Consider the following 21,423-nt stretch of genomic DNA (forward strand, 5'->3'; position numbering starts at 1 on the left):
CATCCTGCAGCACAACCCAGCGTCTCTGGGCCTGGCGACCTGCCTGCCAAAATCCTAGAGTTTGGACACTGCTTGCTGCCCTTGGAATGCTGCCGATTAAAGATCTCTCCATGTCGCGTTACGGTGCCACAGCTTCTTCCTTGCTTACTCTTGCTTGCTAAGGCTGCCCTGGCACATGCATCGATCAAAGGACACATGGCTGCCATCTACAGGTACACCCAGACGCCGAACAAGCTCTCCCTGTGGTCGCATAGACTCAACAAGAGTTCCTCAAGGTCCTCTTCAGGAATGTTCCACCAGTGAAGGCCCCTGCTCCTGCATGGGATTTTAATGTGGTACTTTCTAAGTTCATGGGGCTGCCGTTTGAACCTATCTATCGTGCCCCCTTGAAGTTTCTTTCTTGAAAAACACTTTCCTCTTGGCTATCACCTTGGTCAGAGTTAGTGAGATGCAGGCTCTCTTGCAAGTCTCTGTATTTTTCATTCCACCCAGCGAAGTAGTTCTAAGGACTCATCCTTCCTTAATGCCCAAGGTCCCATCATACTTTCAGTTAAACAGCCTTTGGTGCTTCCAGTTTTCTTTGCAAACCTTTCTTCGCCTGCTGAAAGGTCCTTGCATTCGCTGGACGTGGCACAAAGGACTTTCAAAAGAATTATCAACTGTATGTGAACTTTGGACCTGTGGGTTATGGGAAGGACCTTTCTAAAACGTCCATCTCCAGATGGCTCTCTGGCTGCATCCTACATTGCCATCAGCTGACTAACAGGCCGTTGACGGGCAGACTGAGGGCCCATTCCACCAGAGCAATCACATCTATGACCACGTTCCTCTGTGGTGTTCCGCTGCTGGATATCTCAAGGGCTGCTACGTTGAGGTCTACTCACACCTTCACAAAATTCTACTGTGTCGACACAGATTCCAGGGAGTAGTCTCGTGTCAGACAAGCGGTGCTACGCAGCCTATTTTCTTGACGTGAGTGTTCCAGGAGTACGTTTTATTGATTCTGTTGAGCCTTGCTTGCTCCTGTGGTTGTGTATATGTATTGCTGTTTAATCATATTCATGCATGTGAATCCATGCAAGACCCCATGCTGCGGAATGAACAAGTTAATTACTTGTAACTCTTGTTCTCCAGAATGGTTCTTTCATGCATTCACATGCAAACCCTTCCTCCTTCCCCTCTGTATTCTTGTCGGGTCCTTGCTGCCACTTTACGTGCGCGATCAAATCTGAAGATGACCACCAGAGGTGAAGCAAAGGAGGATGAGTGTCATTGATTGGGGCAGTGTGTCCCAAGGTGACAGAAATAGGCTATACAAGCGGCAATATATTCATAGCATGTGAATCCTTGCAAGACCCATGCTGGAGACCAAGAGTTACAGGTAAGTAACTTGTTCCTTATAAGCACTTATATGGGGAAGGGTCTTTTGATGTCTGAGGTTTTTCATCTTCGCTTCTGTGTTTGGAAACCTGCCAGCATGTGTTTGCTTTAGAATAGTGAGGCAGGATGAAGCTGGTAGTTATGAGCTTGTCAATAGCTCAATGGGAAAGGATACTCTAAGTTTTCCAAATTAAGGTACCCTTAAAATAAAGCACTGATTGCTACATTCATGTGTGGCAGATATTGCACATCATGCGTGTGCTGGTTGATTGTGATGTGCTAAATTTTATGACCATTCTAGCGGGTTTTGTGAAAACTGCAATACCAAGGTGTTTTATCGTGAGGTGCCATGGAACTGTCCGTCACTGATGTGAAGGGCTTAAGTCAGGAACTTGACGGATCTGTATGGACCTGTTCAATACAGTTCCATCACCCTCTGCCTTCTTTAGGAATGTGACCAAAGGGTCCATCACAGGACTGCCATTTCTGACTGCACCACTTCAAAGCAGGCAGACAGGAAGATAGCCTATTTGCCCTTTCTAAACCGGATTAATGACATTTTAGTGAAGTGCACCCTACCTCAAACTCCACTCACCACTACCATTTCAATGCAAGCCATTTTGCTTCTTTGGGACATTGTTCCTCAATTCAAATGTTGAATTTGTTTTCTTTCTATTTCCGTTTTACTTTTATTCCTCCATGTATATTTCTAAATGATAGTTAGCCCAAAGTTACCAACTTTTCTTTTTAATCCCAATTACCTCTCGCTCTCCTTTGTCCCTCTCTTTAATGTTTGTTTCTTGGATTCCTCCTTGGTTTATTCTTTTTATATTCCCCTGTTCACCTTTTTAAATATTTACATATTATGTTAAATAATTTAAGAAGTTTAAGAAGGGCACAACCTCTTTTAACCATAGGCAATGTTATGCTGTACTCATTAATGCAGTTCTAGCCAAACCTGCATGTGATATTTCACTAACTTTCTTTATAGTTCAAGCTTTTGGCTTGAATACAAAACATTGTAGGAATGTACTTTGCAATATATTTTTCTGTGTTATTGTTCAAGTGGCATGTTTTTGAAGTTTTGCCGTCCTTTTCCATTTCTTGACTTTTGTTTCTCTCTGCTGTCCCTTGATTGAATCGGAAGAGCATTTAGGTACAGTTTTGGTCTGTCCCAGTGATTGAACACTAATGCTCTAATTGAATTTGTTACATTCTTTATGTAGGGCTGATACTTTAATATTGCTATATTTGTTGTTCTTTCTTAGGTGCTTTTTGCCCCAGGAAATGGATTTACACTTGACAAGTCAAAACCATGTCCATATGTCAGAGCTTCCTTCTCTTTAGCGTCTCCAGAACAGATTGATCAGGTAAACATTTTAGTATTTTAGGGATGTGGTATATCTTTCCTGTATTAATGAAATATATGAAAGGAAAAATGTGGCGACATGTCATCCAGTTTCTGAAACGGAAAAATGCAGGTTTTGATACCTTTTATTGGACTACCTGAAAATATTATGCAGAGGTGTAACCATGCATTTGGTTTGGAAGTTCCAGAGGAGACTTCATCACTTGGTGCAGTGAAGAAGTCATTGGGATTTTGAAAGCTAATGCATTGTTCCATCGTAAGATATATGCACGGTCTGTCCTTTTCTAATATTTATTGGCAAAGTGAATTGTCAAATATTTCCTGGAATAGTAAGTAACCTCTTATTTGACTTGAACATCATCAGAATAAGGAAGTAACTGAGCGGACCAAAATGCCTTTTCATGATGTGAGGCAGGCATGGTATCACAAGTAAGAACACAGGCACAAGAGGTACAAGTTTCAACACCTTTATTAAGTTTGGCTGGGGTTGGGTCCTTTCTAAATGGTCCTAATTCTACAATGGCAGTAGTCTCGACCATGAAAGTAAAATAAAATGGTGCAAGTTAGTCAGTCAAACAAAGGAAAACGTCTGTGTCAGAAACCTATACTTGCCCTCACGTTTCACAATAACAAAAGTGTGGGAAAAGGTATGAAAATAAAGAGTGTATTAAAAGAATGTCAGAATGGCAATGAAAGTTGCTCACCACTCCCTTCTCCAAGTTTACTTCAATGGGGTTCTTAGAAAATTCCTTCAAGGTGGGTAGCATGCACAGTTCAAAGTTTTCCTATTAATCTGTTAGGCTTCCTTCGCCTATTTCAATGTCAGTTCAATATGCATCACAGTTCACGTCAATAGATTCTTTAGGGCTTCCCTGACCCGGCTTCACAATTCTCGAAACAAATAGATATTCACAAGGTTCCTTCTTATTTACAGGCTGCCTTCTCCTGTCTTCAAACTTTCCAGTTAAACAACAGCAACGCTTCTCAGAGCTTGGGAAGAACTCCCTTCCCCAACCGTTGTACTTCTCTTTCACAATGTTCACTGTCCGAGACCTTCGCAACTGCATAGTATTATCATCCCCATCCGTGACCACTCCGATAGCAGGGTCAGTTTCTTAATATTCATGCCTCTTGCAATTGGTTTCGCAGAATGGGCCCTCGGCCACTCTGTTCCTTATTTGCACTTGGTTTTCGCAGAACGGGCCCTCTGCCACTCTGTTTCTCGTTTCGCAAAAAATGTCCATTTACTTTCACATTAACCTTTCGGGATCTTTGCACGCTCTGTTTCCCTTGTGCCCTTCCCTTCAATGGCTTTCAACACATTTCGCTTTCAATATTCACTGTTCTTTTATCTTTCCCGAAGCGTACAACTACGTGCCTTCTCAAATGGCACCGCTCCATAACTTTTCTTCTCGTCGGCTCCCTCGCCGGCTAAATAAATTCAAGCTTTCAGTTTATTATCTTTATCCTTCAACGCATAACCTTGCGTGTAACACTGTAGTTTACCACAATCGTGCACATCACAAACCAGGCTTTCCCTTTCTTTGAACTCACCAGCTGTGATTGCTTTCGCTCTTCCTTCTCTTTACAACTCGTTGAGGTCAGGGTCTTGCCCACCTGCCCCTCGGACACTCGCGGGCGGCCTCGCGGGCCAGGAGAGAAAATTAGCAGTTTGCTGGTGCATAGAGGAAAGGGGCTGCCAGCCCCTCGGCTCCCTTCTCTGAACTCTCTTGGCTTCTTGGAGACCCGTGCAATGTTGGTGGATCCCTAGGGGTAATGGCGCTGGATCAGACTTGTGTCACTTGTAGAAGTGATCCCTGGATGTTTGATCACAGAATCATCGCTGGAAACAATTGAGTTTTCATATGGTTGGTTTTTTAATGGTTAAGAAAGGCAAATGGTTGCCAGGGTCTTGCAGGCAAATATTTGTACATTTACATGAGAAAAGGAAAAAAATCCAACATGGTGATTGTGAGCCATGAATGTACACAGAGGCCCAACCAGGCCCCACAGAAGCTAACCAGCATCTCATCCAAGGACCCAACCCAGTCCTACAATCTTCTGCCTTGATAAAAACCCCTGGTCGAAACACGAGTTGGCTTTTTTCCTTTTCTCATGCAAATGTACGAATATTTACCTGCAAGTCGGTGGCAACCATTTGCCTTTCTTAACCATTAAAAAACCAACCATATGAAAACTCAATTGTTTCCAGTGATTGATTTCGTGATCAGACATCCTGGGAAAAAATACAAGTCTGATCCAGCACCATTACCCGTAGGGATCCAACAACATACCATTTTCCTTCTCAAACCCGGCACTTTGGGAGCTTTGTCCTGCAGGAACCCTGGAACGGCTGCAGAGGAGGTATCTTATACAAACGACTGACCGAGTGGATCAGCACAGGGAACTGCTTTTCCTACAAACTCCTGCCTTCCCTTCTTGGAGACAAGGCTCCCTCGCCACGCTTTCTCCTGCCTCAACTCACAGCCTGTCAGCTTCCCGTTCTTCCTGGCCTAGTTCCCTGCAGCTCTCTCTCAGCTGCTCCTCTGTCTCACCATCGGGCTTGCCTTCCTTCTTGGCCCCTGCCTTCCTTCTCGTGTCTTTCTGTGCTCCACCGTTTACAGTTTGGAAAACTGTCCATGAGTTTCAGGTGTGTGTGTGATTGTGACGCAGTGCCTGACCTTGCCTGGCCTTATTAGTGGGACAAGGCCAGTACATGTTACTAGTGGTAATCTTCCTCGTCCCAGTCTTCCTCTTCCTCGTCTCAGTAGTTGGGCTGATTAGAAAAGGAGGGGAATTATGGGAGTTGTATCCCATAAAGGTAGAGGGAATATGAGGTAAATAACTGCCAGGAAATGGGGGATACCAGGTCTAATCCTCTGGTGTCTCCTCCCCACTCCCTGAGGGCCCCCCTTCCCAGGTGATCCTCCCTCGCTTGTCCACCACCAGGGCCAGGATCCAATAGTGATGGCCCTTCACTGACCACCTGAATAAGGGATCCCCGGGGACTGAGTCGTGAAACACCTTCAGGTTTTTCACATTGATCATTGAAGTCCATTGGGTTTCCTCCGATTCTGGACCAGACTTTTTGTTGTTAATGAGATGCAAATTAATTACAAATCAAGGTATGTCATCATTGATATAAAAATCAGAAATAATGTTTCTTACGACCCAGCAATTATGATTTATCTCTGTGTTCAATTTTGATCTCCAACATATAACTGCTGGTAATCATGTGCTTATAATCCATGGCATTAAGTCAGATTAAGTATGGGTATTTTCTGATTCATCGGTAGCTTCCTAAGCAGTCTTTCGCTGATGATTCTTCTTTGTTGAGTTAAGCAAATTTTTGAGAGAACCGGATCCTTACCTTCATTGAGTTGAATGGGGAAGAATGAGTTCTGTGATTTCCTTTCCATCAAATTATGTTGCTCCCAAAAGAGGGGTTTGATGCTAATACAGTGACCTATCCCTCTTGCTTAGTTTAGAGATTCAAGTATGTCTTGAAATAGCAAGGTTGCCAGAGACCCTGTATCTTTGAGACCCCACAAGTCATACTGTGCCTGAATTAAGATAGTAGCACAACACCTTTCATCTCTAGCTTAGAGAGAAAGTGTGAGCTAGTGGATAATATTGATTGCATTTTGGAAATCTAGCTTAGAGAGAAAGTGTGAGCTAGTGGATAATATTGATTGCATTTTGGATCTCTAGCTTAGAGAGAAAGTGTGAGCTAGTGGATAATTTTGATTGCATTTTGTTCAGATTAAAGGTGGCCAATCCACTCGAGGGCATTCTTCTTAGGATTAAGTTCATATGGGTTGGTCAAGGACTCTGTAAGGTTGAAAATACACTTGGAAATCAACATCAGCACAGGGACACCCCCCTTCCGCAAATTCCAGATCACTGCTACCGGTAGGATTGGGATTCTTAGAAAAACCTACAAAGGAAGGAAATCGTTTGGTGTATCTCTTGGATCTCATGTCAAGGGGTTTCTTAAATTCATTTCTTCCTTTTCATTCATGCCCTTTGTCGTATTTCGTTTAACTCTGATTCTCTGCTCTTTTGGAGGAGACATTATATTTGAGAAAGAGGAAAAGCTGGGTTTGATGTCCGAGTTCTCCTCTTTTTCAAATTTTCTAATTGTTCTCACTAAACTTCACTTTTTTCTGATTTGGTTTTCAGGAATAAAGCGTCAACGACAGCATCACGTCTCACCTGTGTATCTGTGTCTTTCTGTGTGTCTTTTCCAGTCCTTTGTGATGTTTCGTGTTGGTACATTGATATGCCGCTATGTGAAATGGAGAATTGGGTCAGTGGCCCCATGAAAGTGACTACTTGGATATGCTGGCCGAACTCAACATGCCACCAGGTAGCGTCCTCTGATTTAAGTGATGTGAGGACAGTGCAAACACTGGCACAGGAAGCTGGATAGATACACATGACTGACTTCTGCTGATGGAGCCAGAGCCGACTGGTGGAACACAAGTCGACTGGCAAGACCAAGCAGGCTGGTGAAACAGGGCCAGGCAGGCAAGTAGGTTGGCGGGAGAGGGCATAACAGTTAAGGCAGGCAGGCTGGTGTGACGGAGCACATTAGCTAAGTTATGCAGGCTGGCAGGAAAGGGGAAAACCAGTCGGGCAGGCAGGTGGCATGACAGGGCACAACAGGCAAGGTAGACAGGCTGACACAACGGCCAAGGCTGCTAGGCTGGCAAGACAGGACATAATTGTGAAGGAAGGCAGAGGCAAGGACCCAGACTGAGTAGAAAGGAAGAACAAAAACTAGGAGGAAGGGATCAAAAAGGATTGGTGCTAGACTCAACGTCCAGGTTTAGTGCTCTGGGAAAGAGAAAACAGTCTGGCTGAAAGTACAGGGAGAAAGAACTAACAAAAGCTGACAATGCAACCTACTGAGTGCATCAAGATGCCCCCAGCTGGTACGGAAAGGGGATTCAATTCTCTCCTTGGGTTGACAGCAAGGCTGGATGTGTTCTGGCATGGATGCTATGGCAACAGTAGAATGCTGAATGAACAGCGCTTGTGCTGAACCTGGGAGCTGGGCATGCACTGGGAAGGAATCATGGCATGCACAAGAAAAACTGGCATCTGCGTCTCGCAGCTTTGTGTCTGCAGTGTGTTCTGGTGCCAGTACAGGCACCCGGGTGGGCACTGCAGTTAAGTGAGTGGGTGTGAATGTGGATGCGTATTTGCTGATATGTCTATGTTTGGTGTGTGTATGCTGCGTGCAGTGTGTTTAGTGTGAGCGTTATTTGCATGTTTGCATGGTTGAGAGCGAATTGTGGGTGTGCTGGATGGAACCAGGCGAGCAATATAAAGAGTTCACCACAGACATTTGCTTATTTTTCAGCAAACTCGCAGGAGGTAAAAAGCTTCTTAGTCTTTGCTTGTTTGCCCATCCACCTTTTTTCTTTTGTATGTTTAACTGGAACAGTTTCCTCTGGTCATTGTCTACCCTGACCTGGCAAGTCGTTCTGGCCATATTCTCTGCGAGCAGTACCCTGTTGGGATATCACGATCTGACCAATGCTATCTGTGAAATTTTTAAACTGTCATTCGTTTGAGAGGTTTTCTCCGCTCTCCAGAATGCGGGGTGGTTTTTGGTCATCCCTGCCCTTCACTAGAATGGAAAATCTCGCTCCTCGAATAGTAGTTTTGGCAACTCTGACAACTGTTATTTGGTCTTCTCTTGCCCAGGTACTGTCGCCTTTTATCCTGGAACCTGCCAGCATCATTTTCTGCGTTTTTGGTTCTAGGAGGTGGTGATTGGTTTCTCTCCCTGGGAAAATTCTGATTTGTATTTCCCTCGGAACCTAATCCTGGGTTCTGACTATTTTTCTCTAAGGGACAAACATAATCGTTGCTCAAGGTAGGAATAGAACCTAAATACAGAGGACTAAATGTAAGTCTCCAATTTTGTGGGATCAATATTTTGTAAGCCAGGTGGAGGACTATTCTCCTTGACATTGAACAGAGGGTCTTCTCTGTCTGTTAGGATCTATAACAGCAGAGGATTACTCTTCGCCTCACCAACCTCAATGGCAACTGGAGCAGGCTTTTGTTTGGGGGGCTTGTCTTTGTTTTTGGGAATTATTGGGTTCTGTATTTCATAGATTCTCGTAACTTGCGTGATGATCTACTCAACACTTCTTGAGTCTTCTAAATCACAAACCTTGTCACTGTGTATTTTGCAAGGGCTTTTTAAAATCTCTACTTTCATTCTCAACACAGCAAGAAATCCGGGCAAAATCACGCTGGAGTTCTTGAGTGAACTTCCTGTGAGAAATCTGGGCAAACTTGTGCTGGAATTATTGAGCGAACTCCTTAAGAGATTGATCCTCTGCACACATTGCATTTAGGCTGCCTTGTGGGCTTTGTGGGGATTTCTGTGAATTGAAAAATATTTCAAAATGCCCACTTTCTAAGAGGACCATTTGTAATTGTTTTCATCTTCCAGCCCAGTAAAGAAACTAGAAAATTCAGAAGAGAATGTCCATTTTATGAATTCTATGTTGTTCCCAAACAGAATATTTTGCAATTCTATGCTAAACTTGTTATGGCCTGCATCTGGCTGATTGAGTGTTTCACAAAGGGTGACTGTGGTTTTGTTTCTTCTTCTGTGTCTCCTTACTTGGGTCCAATGTCCCTCATCAGAGTTAGTTAGTACTTGAACCTCCCTCCCTGCGTATATGCCCCCGTCATAATGACTGTGTTAGGCAGAAACCTGTGCAGTTCCCTCTGGGACCACTGCAAAAGATTTAAGACTACAGGTGTTTGGCAGTAAACCCAGTTGGTAGCAGTCTGCACCACACAGATTCACTTGGTAGCTGTGGCTGAGCAGTCAGACCACCCTCAAGAAGAGTTAGGCAGTATACAGAGTATTCACAATAGGTCAAAAGAACACAGTAGAACAAGTAAACACTGACCAGAGCTTGGTGTAAAAGAGATATAATTATTTATTTAAAACCACATCTAGTAAAACACACAGGCACTAATGTTAAGCAGTTCAAAAACACGGTCACTAAAAGATATATACTCCCTTAAAAGAATATTAGACAATTCTTAAGTAAAGCCTCACTTATTTTCAGACAGCGGTGAGCGCTTCACGCAGATGGCACTCTAATAATTCGTTTAAAAAGGGAGAGAAAAGCAGAGTATAATTTGAAACAGATCCCAACACTTTCACAAGAACACAACAAGAGAGGAAGGCAAAGTAAAAGTTAGAGTTCAGAAGGCCGGATCCACTTTAAGAGGATCAGAACGAAATGTGTCCAAGGTCACACGGTTGAAGTGCACAAAAGTCTTGAAAAGGTTCAGAAAGAGTTGGACCAAAGAAAGGGACCAGTTAGATGGTCAAGGCGGCCAGCCCAGTCCAGAAGGTTAAGGGATTATTATTACCTTGTAGCAATCTTTAGAAAGGGAGGCATGGCGGACACAGTACCTTAAAGTGGTGACAATACTCCAGTGGGGGCAGTTGTTCCTGGCAGCTGATGCTGCCAGGAACAACTGCACTCCGGGGGAAGAGAGGATCTCGTCGGGGAGGAAGACAGGAGTCCGTTGCACTGCCAGGGAAGAAACCAGCCGCGGAGTTCTCAGGTAAAAGGAGCTGTCCTTTTTTTCGCGGTCCAGTGGTAAGTGGCTATCCGGTTGCCGGGGTGCTTGGCACGGGCAATTCGACCACAAGACGTCCTGGGATGCGAGGAAAAGAAGGTAAACTGGTTGTGCCCACCAGTCAGGGGAAGAAGCCTCTCCAGCCGGGAGATCTTCTCTGTCGTCGGGAAGTGGCGAGTCGGTTCTGCAGGGCTACACCGGTGGTGTCGTCGTGGTAGGTCGGCTCAGCTTCTCCCTCGTCGGATTCTCAGTTCCTGTGGCAACTTCTGAAGTTCCAGTCCCCAAAGCCCTGCTTTTATGCAGCACACCCCCATTCACTCAGCCTAGCTGTCAATCAAACATGCGAAGTGGTGAGCCGGCCGGCTCACCACTTGGGCCAATCACACAAGAGTGTGACTTGAGTTACCAAGGTAACTTAGTCCAGGGTGCCTAAACCCCCTCCAACACACCCTGTGGTACCCAGACAGAGTGGCACCACTTTTGGAGGCTTCTGTGGAGAAGCCTGCCAAAAAGTGGAACAAAGGGCTCGACTTGGGTTGGAGTCACAGAAGAGAACACAAAGCCGTTTTAGAATCGAGTCCTGGCAAAAAATACCAACCGGCGAATTAATATTAAATAAATAAACCGGCGGTATGTTCGAGGCTTTGGTAAAGTTGGTAGCCTCGAACAATGGGAAAATCCCATAGGGATATATTTGCGGTCGAATATAAAAAGTAGTATCCACTGCCACCAGCCAAAACTCGATCAGGGGGGACGGAGACGTGCCCCCTTGACTAACAGACCCAGGGGCAATCGAATTGCCCCGACCAGTACGTTCACAATATGATGGTTTGTACTGGTTTCTGTTCATAATTTGGGACTAGTAAAGCCAATGGTGACTTTACATGCCCTGGGAGACAGTAGTCAGTCCCAGGGTATGGAGTCTATGGTGGGGTGTCACTATGACACCCCTGTGTCACTGCACGGAGGGTGCTGTGTAACACACACAGTAAAAACACATGAGGCCCTATGGGGTAAAGGACCCCATAGCCCATAAAACACATCAACAGTCAAAGGAATACCATGAATCATGTCCAAGAGTGGGAAAAAAGAGTCTCACTCTTGGCAGGAGGACTCACTAGGTTAGGAAATTCAGCCTAAACAGAGAATTCTCCCTAACCGACTGTAATTACAGGGAATCCCCTCTCTTCTCTCTTTCCCATTTGACTTCCCGGGTTTTGGGGCTCAAAACCTTTGAGGGGCTGAATAGTGGGATATGACAAAATATTATTGCTCAGAATCTGGGTTTCCCCATCTACGTAGGGGCACTGTGTATCCCCATAATCTCTGCCATAGATGGGGGTCTTTTAAAGTACCGCTTTTCGGTTGCATTTTCTGGCTTTCAGTGTCAGCCAAACGGGCTAAATGGTGTATCTGCTGGATCATACGCTGTAATTCTTGTTCCCTTTACATAATTTCATCTCTTAATTCATTAATCCTCTGTTTGGGAGTGCCCTCATGGCTAATGTCAAATGCTCTAGTTTCGGCAGCCAATTTTTCTTTCATGTTTTGTTTCTCTTTCTGAAAGGAATCTATTTTTTTCTGATAAATGTTTATTCCACGGACTCTTGGCTGGTGTAATTCTTTCTTCAGGTGCTCAATCTCTGACATTGCGTCATCAAGAGCTTGCATCAATGTTTCTAACTTATCTCTCAATGTTACATTTTCTTCTATTCTTTGCAGTAAAATCACCTTATTTTGATATCCCTGTGTTCGTGCCAGTATACGTTGAAAGGTGAGCTTATGTATTTCCTGAATTGCAGCGTCTTTTACCTGTGCTATTGAGGTCCTTTACTTAATGATATTTATATCTTGATATAGGTGATAAAATCCCACCTTTGAATCAAGCTCCTTCACCACACATTTTGCATTTGCCTCTTTACTCTCAAGTGTACTTTTATAGTTGTCATGCCATTTAATAATGCATTGTTATAAGTGGCTTGATCACTTATTTTGGATTTCAACTTATCATGCGTCTCTAGGAAATGGCTATGAATGTTAGTATTTAAGAGTTCTCTCCTTAGGCCTTATTTGTCTTCATTTCACGTTTTCAGTTGATTTTGTATTGTCTCCACTAAACTGTTTCTGTTGAAGCACTTGCTTGTCTCTCAAACTCCTGCAATAGTTGTATCTCCTGTTCTCACTGATCATTATCTTGTTGCGTGGGCAGTGCTGTATTAAGGCTTTCTGCTGTCATAGGCCCAAATAGATGCATGGCCCCCACCCCCAACTTTACCACACCTCTGCCAGAATCTGCAACTTCACCAGATTCCGCCCTGTCAACATACTCTGTCCGCGTTGTCTAACCTGCGCCCCTTCATCCCCATTTTGTCCCCATAATATTATAAGTACGTTTTTAAGGCTGCAGGGATTAGAGAGTTATTGCTTCCTTTCAAGTCTGTAATCTTCTGTGTTATGTAAGTTGAAATAGTGTTTACAGATCTCTGCTGCCCAAGATTTGGAGAAGGCATTGTTATATAGTTGATTGCACTAGAGGTAATTGTTGCATGTAATTGTTTACTTTCAGTTAGCGATAAGAACATAAGCTGTCTGCCAACTGGACAAGTGAGAGAAGGATGGAACAAGCACTTTTGGCTACAATGCTATATTTGGTTTCTCTCACAAATTGCATGCTGTCACTCTATGAGAAGCACCTAGATTGGTCTGTAATGTTAATGCAACATAACTCAATTTCTACATTTGGTCTTGTCTAATGTTAAAGTTTACATATCAAATATATGGAAGTGGTACAGGCACATCTTTTACAAATGTTGAATAACATTAGCTCAACCTCATTCTTATGGTTAAGTTACCTGCTGTAGCCAACGTACCTCCAATCCCTTGCGCTGAAACACCATTAAAATGTGGCAAAATTACAAGTGAAGTTTATAAATTCTGCCTGGGCATAGACACCTCAGTAGAGTAAAGATAGTTGCATAAGTTTCTTCGAGTCTCTGGCTATGCATTCTCATGGTGGAGTAATGGATAAGGACAACCTTGAACATTCATGTGTGTGAAGCAACATCAATCCTCTTAGCTCTCTGGCCGGCCTCTCTTGGCCCTCTTACTGCTACCACCTGCAAGGCTAAAAACCTTGGGGTCATCTTCAACTCCACATTCTCCGTCTCGCCTCACATCTCTGACTAAGAAGTCACACTACCAGCTGCACCTCCTCAGAGGTATTCTTCCTTTCCTCTTCTTCCCCCAGAAACTCACTGTCTCCAGAGCCCCGGTTCTTTCTAGGCTGGACTATTGTAACAGCTTCTATCTAAATCTGCCTGCCTCTACTCTCCGCCCTCTGCAACTTATCCAGAACAGGACTGCGAGACTTGTCCTTGGCCTCAAGCCCAGGGATTGTATCTCTCCAGGACTGAAATCTCTGCACTGGCTCCCAGTGGCTGCGATGATTAAGGTCAAAATCCTCTGCATTGTCCACAAGGCCTTCTGGGGCTACAATACCTTCAACTCTCTCTTCCTAAATATCTTCCCTCTCAAGCTCTTTGTTCATCCGCCTCCAACTCCCTCGGGGTCAGTCGCCTCTCCAAGCAACGAGTTGGTGGTAGATCTCTCTCTTCGGCAGGGGCCTCCCTCTGGAACAGAATTCCTGCCTCCCTGAAACTTGAGGAGAACCATCTCTGGTTCCGGAAGCACCTTAAAGCCTTCCTCTTTGCTTCTACTTTCTCTCCCCAACTCCCCTGCTGAATTCTTGACAGAAACTGCACTGGTTACATGGCCACCCATCCGATCCCGGGCCCAGGCCCTGCCAGTTGCCCACCTGCACTGCCTCCCTGGCAACCCCTGCACCTGGGAAATGTTTTCTGTATCCCCGCAGTCCCCCTCCCAACACCTATGTCTGCACTTACCTTGCACTTGCCACCTGTTGGCCGTTTTATTAGCTTATTTATTTTACCATACCATGTATTGCACTTTCCCCTCTCCCTTCCCCCTCACACTTTTCCCTTTCCCCCTTCCCATGCACTTGCGCGATCTGAATGACACCTGGCCTAGTAGGATCGTTGTCTGTTTTCCCTTGTTCCCCCTCCCTTGCCTCGTCGCGCCTTGAAACACTTGTGTATAAGCACGTTATAAATGCCATATCATATCATATTAGCTGCACAATACAGGCACCTGTTTTAACAAATGAAGTGATACATACTATTTACATCATTGCTGTTTGTGCAATTGTTCAAAATACCCATAACTCCAAGAGTAAAATTGTGCAATGGATCAGTGCTTTCGAGCACAATATTACCTTTGTGGGTGTGGTTTAGGCTGTGTGTCTTGCCAGTTTGTGTTTAAGGTAATTTCAAATGTTTAACTCTGTAGAGTGTGTTGGACTGGACAATACTTAGAAACATTTTGAGATATGGTGGGTATGGATATAGATGTCCTGCTGTCGTTTGAAGTACTGTTACACAGTAAAAGCCCTACCTTGTATTTAAAATATAATTTATGTAAAGATTACTTATAAGCGTCATAGTTGTGCATTGTGTGACATACTTTGTAGTTGGTTCTCCTGGTAGTACTGAGCATGCAGCAGAATGTTATCAAAGACACATGACAAACCCAGCAGGGATGCCATTAGCCTGCTTAACATTGAACATCTCCTGTAAAGATGGCTGAATGGATGTCTTTACGGGACACCTTTAAAGCTGTGAAACAGTGTGTACCTTTGGCACACAGTTTTTGTGCTCTCCCTTCTATGGCTTTGGGTATCCTTTCACAGGTTTCTTTATGCACTTGCGTGTTCAGATTTACTCTTCGCCATTTTAACTTATCTATGATCTATTCCATGCTTGCACCTTTTGGGCGGCCACAGACCTCTGTAATAAAGACCGGGGAGGGAACTTATTGCTTGCTTCTGAACATCATTTTAGTGCCACCTATGGGTGCTTGACTAAAGCATAGGCATGCGTTAAATATTGTAAAATTATGTATAATATTTAACCTTCACTTTTTGGAAGGAAACCCCTAATTTGTGCAATGGTTTAAAAAATGTATGTTGTGTATTTGAACATAAAAGTGCTTAATAGTGTATGTGTTGATTAGAAAGAACTCCAAAGATAATGTGAAGTGGCAGTGAAGTGGCACCAATATAACCAATGAGGTTTTGGCTGTTTTGCATATTAAAGAGCATTTTGGGAACATGAGTATGACCAAAGAGCTTTATATCTGTCATGTCTATGAGAGTTGTATGACTGAATCACTAAATACCCAAAGCACACTGTGTTTGGTACACGTTTCCCTAATATAAACAAATGTCACCCTAACAATAAAGCTTTTGTAAATATCAAGCAAGTTTACAAGTTTGGCCAACAAAGATTTTAGCTGTCAGAGTGGAATGACTGCTAACAGTTCAAAGTTACTCACAGTGCTGTGGATCAGTCAGACTCTGAGAAACAAAACTGGCTTTATATTTAAAAAATAACAACCAGTAAATTGAAAATAAATGCAATAAAATGCTGCTTCTTTGGCAATCTGCCACCCTAGGCATGGACCTAGTTGGCCTTGTTGTAAATACTTCTATGTGCGTGGGTATAGATTCTGCTAAGGTCTAAACCTCTGCCTTAGGAAGACTTGTCTCATCCTTTGGCTTTCACTATCACCTTTTTGCTGAGGACAATCAACTATTTTTCTCCTTTCCCTCCTTCACTCCTGCCATATCGCAACAGATACAAACAGTCTCATTACAATTTATCACTGGATTGCTCTTTGTTGCCTCGTGCTGAACTCTTCAATAATGTAAGTTCTTTCTCCCTGTTTCCAATGCCATCCCTACCCTCCCCTTTCCTATCTCCATCCCACCTGACCTTCTTGCTCCCTCACACAAGGCTTGCAATCTTGGGGTCCTCTTTGATAGCGGCCTGCGACTGCAACAATTCATCATTACCACCGCCTCTGCTGCTCGTATTAACCTCCTCAACATTCTGAAAATGTGTCCTTCTCTTAATAACCACTCTACAAAAACTCTTATCTCCACTCTTGTGTGCAGCAGACTGGACTACTGCTCAAGCCTACTCCTTAGCCTTCCTCTCTACTCCTTCCTCCCTCTAGACAGTCCTCAGTTCTGCTACCCGCAGTCCCTACAACCTTCTGTGACGAATCCATGGAATGTATCCCCTCTCCCAAAGGGGGTGGACCACCCCCCTTGGGACTAGGGAAGTGAGGCTGCTAAGCTTAACACCCCCTATGGGACAGGATAAGTGGGATCCCACTGGGGGTGACCATCCCTTAGAGTATAGGCAATCCCTAGGTAAGGATGTGTGTTACCCTTCCTTGCCTCAAGAATACAATTGTTGGTTCTATGGTAATGGACATATGTAAGGAATTACCACTGCATGTGTCAATGGCTGGTGTGGTTTCTGACCATACTCAGGCACCATCCTTAATACGGCCCGGAGAACAATACAAAAACTCACACCCTCACTGTTGAGTGGGAGGAGAGCACATCTGCATCAGCAGAAGCTATGAGAGAGACCCGGGGAGCCACACGGGAGAAAGCTCCTCCTGAGAGGTGGGGCATGGGGAGACGAGCCAACCTGCAGCATTGTGCGCTGAATCACAATGAATGCCGAGGAACGCTGGGCAAAGAGGCCACAGCACTGAAACGGAAGACTGGAGACCAGAGTCCCAGCCAAGGAAGCTGGGGCCACTGGAGAGAAGCGAGCTGCATAGCTGCTGCCAATACCCCACCAGGAGCTAGCCGGAAGGCAGCATTCACTCCAGGCAAGATGCAAGAACCTGACCAAATGGGACTGCACCACCTTCCCAAGACGTCCAACCGGTGGAGCCCATCTAAGAAGAAGAGATATATCGACGCTCCTGGTAAACGGGAGGTGAATAGTAAGGTCAAAACGACCCCAGGACTGGGTGAGAAGCAGATGACCTCAGGATGGGTGAGAGCCAAACAACCAAAGAGTGGGTTGAGCACCAAATGATCCCAGGGCGGGGTGAGAGGTAGACATCCCTAGAAACATGGTGATGGGCAAAGGACCTCAAGTGGGGGTAAAAGCCAATTGACTCTAAAGTGGGGTGAGAATACTTCAAGTCCAAGTTGTGCCAAAGAGGGAGAACACCAAGGCTGGGATGTACTACCCAAGACCCCAGGGAGGAGGGGAAATTGACAACCGGAATGGGGAATGGACTATTGTCATTACTGTAAAGTTAGTCCAGAGGAGTCCCTTTCCAGTAATGGCAATAGTTAATTCTCAACTCATGCTGTCCATTTTCCTTCCCTGGAACAGGAATTGTAAGCCTCAGGGCCCTATTCTCATCCTGGTGTTAAGTACCGAAAAGGACATTAAAAGGCTTAACAACCTTTTCGGTACTTCAGACCTATTCTGAAGGTGGTGGATTCTTCCGAAGTCGGAAGGAATGCGCCACTTTCGGAATACATGTGGCGGTTGCTAGGATGGGTTGAAAACCAACCTAGCAACCGCCACATTTGTAAACTGGCTTTTTGGAAGCCTATTCTTGTGGCACTCCTCCAGTTTAATATATGTGCTAAACTAGCGCACATTTACTCTACCCTTTTGGTGCGTTTAAACTGGAGGAGTGCCACAAACAAGAAGCCTTGTTTGGTGTAAATGGAAGTGTCCATACACCCGTGTTGTATATGGACACTTTCTTGTACACCAAAGCAAGCAGCTTCAACATTGCTGCAACGTTGAAGCTGCTTGCTTTGGTGTACATGAAAGTGTTCATATACAACACACTGGTGTATATGAACACTTTCATTTACACCAAAGCCAGCAGCTTCAACGTTGCATTCTGCAACGTTGAAGCTGCTCGCTTTAAATGAAAGTGTTCATATACACCGCACGGGTGTATAGGAACACTTTTATTTAAACCAATGCGAGCAGCTTCAGCATTGCAGGATGCAACGTTAAAGCTGCTGGCTTTGGTGTAAATGAAAGTGTTCATATACAGTGCACAGGTGTATATGAACACTTTCATTTACACCAAAGCCAGCAGGTTCAGCGTTGCAGGGTGCAACGTTGAAGCTGCTCGCTTTAAATGGAAGCGTTCATATACACCGCACGGGTGTATATGAACACTTTCCTAAACACCAAAGTAAGCAGCTTCAACATCCTGCAATGTTGAAGCTGCTCACTTTGGTGTATAGGAACTGTGTTCTCGGCAGCATTTTTATAAAATAACGAATATGTCGTTATTTTACAAAAATTCTGCCGAGATTGGATTGCGCCGTAACACCTTAGAACAGGCACAATCCACGCAGAGCACTTGAGAATAGGAGTGGAGTCTGGGCGTCCTCTTTTGGCGCAGTGAATCGTGCTATTTGGCACCTTCACTGCAGCAAGTTGAGAATAGGCCCCTAAGTAACCCTACTGCTAATTATGTGAAGAGTCTGACCAAATTAAGAAAAATACATTTATTTACAGAAAGTTCACAATCTTAGATGGGAGATGGTGAAGGAGAGTGTCTGGTGCCTGGTTGTGTGAACTGAGTAAAGCTATCAGGGACACCCTCTTGAGAAACAGTGACATATCACTGGGTGAGAAACCAACCGCCATTCACTCACGAGGCAACAGGCCCTCACTTTTTTTTTTCTATTCTGTTTTAGTTGTAAGCACAAAAATCAGGATAGATAAGATAAGATTTTCTCACCGACAGATGGAGATTGTTGTTGGGATTCCTAATGGGAATCCCCTATACTTGTTTATTCTTTTTATAGGATAGGGCATAGCAGTGATACAGACAAGTAGGTTTACAGTGAATAAAGAAAGAATTTAAGCAAAATTACACCTTCCATACCACTCAGATGCCCACCTCAACTTCTGCCTATGACAGCATGCTGATTGGCTCTCCATGCCCAACCACTCTCCAAGTTCCTTCTCCTAGTCTACAATGCTATCAATGGTCTTGCTCCACAGTACCTGTCAGATTGGATCTCCATTTACTCACTAACTCGTTTCCTCCGATCCTCCTCTGCACTCAACATCATCATTCCATAACCTCTGTGAAGGCATCATAAAGTAAGACACAGACCACGGATTACATTTTCTAAAAGATTGTTTATTTTTCTTATATGTCAGGATGGAGTAAAGCCTAACTTGCCCTATGCTAAGGTGGCATTTCCCTACCTTAAAGAAACTAAGGATAGTCTGTGTAAGTAAGTTCAACTCAAAAGTCTGTCTGTCTGTGTCCAAATCCTATACTTGCCCTCACAACTAAATATATACAATGTGTAGGGATGTCAGCAACAAAAGAAACTGTGTTCCAAATAAAGTTCTGCGCTTCTTCCAGTCTGTGGCTTTCATTCCAGCTTTCCCTTCCACAAGTTCAAAACAGTTCCAAAAAGGCCCCGTTCCCAGTGCGACTTTAGTGCCTTTCCTCTGATACTATTGACCGTCGGATGCAGTGCTCCCGTCTTTCTGTGTTTGTTCCTCTGCTTCAAGTGCCAGCAGTGGTGGGGGACGCCACCCCATGAACAGCATGGGACAGTGACCCCGAGGCCCAGAGACTCAAGTCCCATACCCTGCGCTCTGTACCTGAACCGTGGCTGCAACCAGTGACCAGCTTGGTCTTGCCAGAGGAGCGAGTCCCGGAACTGGTGTCTGGATCGGCATTTGCCATTTCTATGGATAATTTGCCAGTATAACAGTGCCCTGATTTGAATGTTTGGAAGAGAAACAGAGGTTGCTGCTCAGGTCCTTTGTTCCTTTCTGCTTTCTATCTTCCTCCTGTTATCAACACTCACCGCTTTTATGTCATTTGTGCTTTGGTCCCATGAAAAATAAAAAGTAGCATTGTTGAGCCCTATGCAGCGAATCTTGCCAAATGCGAAAATGCACTTTCAGTCCTCTCTCTTCCAGGCGTGATCCCAACACGTCCCCTTGTAAAAAAAAAAGACAAGAAGGACATGGTGGAGCTGGTAGATGCGCTCCAGACAAAATAATTGGCTTTTTTGAGAACACAGAAGCTCTCAAATTAACTGGGGCCCTCTCTCTAGGAACGTCGGCCTCTGAACTAATTTCTCCAAAGTGTGACTTACATGTACCGGATAAAAGTACCCGTCATTGTTCACTGACAATTGATGATAATGGATCATTGTTAAACCTGTGTCTGAATTTCCAATGTAATTCTATGGGCCCCATGGATATCGGCTATGATATCATCATCGGTACAAACCTTTCTGCAACCCCCGATCTTGAGAAACTGGCCAAGTCTCCCGACCTGTCATCCAGCGAAAGTGAAACAGAAGATGAAGCACCGGCAAGCCCTGACGAATCGCATTATGGTCCTTATAATGCGCGCCCCTGCTCATCTGCTATATTGGGGTCTGTGGAGTCAAAAATCAACGCTCTGCTTCTTCTGTGTTCAATTTCAAACTGCCATTTCACCAAAATCAGTGGTTGCTTTATAGGGATTGATGCATGTTTTTGCTGCCACAAACAAATTTGCGTGTGAAGCATTGTGCATGGAGATTTCACATCTCAACATATCTCCCTGTCCCCTTTAAGACCAAATGCAAAAAACACCCCCTTCCCTCCAGACGATTTCGATCAGGGCAAAAGATGAGGCCACTAAAGTCGGTTTACCCCCTAATGTGGTGCCAAATCGCTTCCCACCCGTCGGGCCCGCACAAACTCACCAACATAATGGAGGGGGATGGTACTGTTACAGGGTATTTTACAGGGCTCTCTCGAGAAGAGGATTGGAGCTGGTGCCAAAAGCAAGACCTGCATTCATTCAGCTGACACTAATATGATGGCGACTGCAGTGTCCGCCCCCACTACATTACTACTTGCTCTCCAACCAGTTGCAGGAATCTCTGCACCATCCCATAATGATCCCCATACAATCTATGCTTCTAATGGTTTGCTGGCTGACTCTGTTGTTGTGAAGATCTGTTTGAGCTGTGCTACAGTGATTGATCTGGCTACAGAGGATGTGACCTGCTGGACAGTCAGCGTTACAAATAGCCGTTCATCTGTGCATGGCTGCCTTCCATCTATCACCACTTTGAAAGACCAGCCCACCAT

The 21,423-nt window shown here is 44.5% G+C and overlaps 1 protein-coding gene across 4 annotated transcripts in view; it reads left to right on the forward strand.

Moving 5' to 3' along the window:
• AADAT (aminoadipate aminotransferase) overlaps nt 1-21,423 on the forward strand; it is a 1,031,752-nt gene that overhangs the window by 968,075 nt on the left and 42,254 nt on the right. For 3 of the 4 annotated variants that reach the window (XM_069631412.1, XM_069631413.1, XM_069631414.1), the window contains exon 13: nt 2,649-2,750. In XM_069631412.1, coding sequence (XP_069487513.1) covers nt 2,649-2,750 — 102 coding nt within the window. Of the gene's footprint in view, nt 1-2,648; nt 2,751-12,100; nt 12,153-21,423 lie in introns of all 4 variants that reach the window. The other variant, XM_069631415.1, reaches the window with a different exon arrangement.

This window comes from Ambystoma mexicanum, chromosome 6q (genome assembly GCF_040938575.1).
Source record: "Ambystoma mexicanum isolate Mex_15411 chromosome 6q, UKY_AmexF1_1, whole genome shotgun sequence".
NCBI lineage: Eukaryota > Metazoa > Chordata > Amphibia > Caudata > Ambystomatidae > Ambystoma > Ambystoma mexicanum.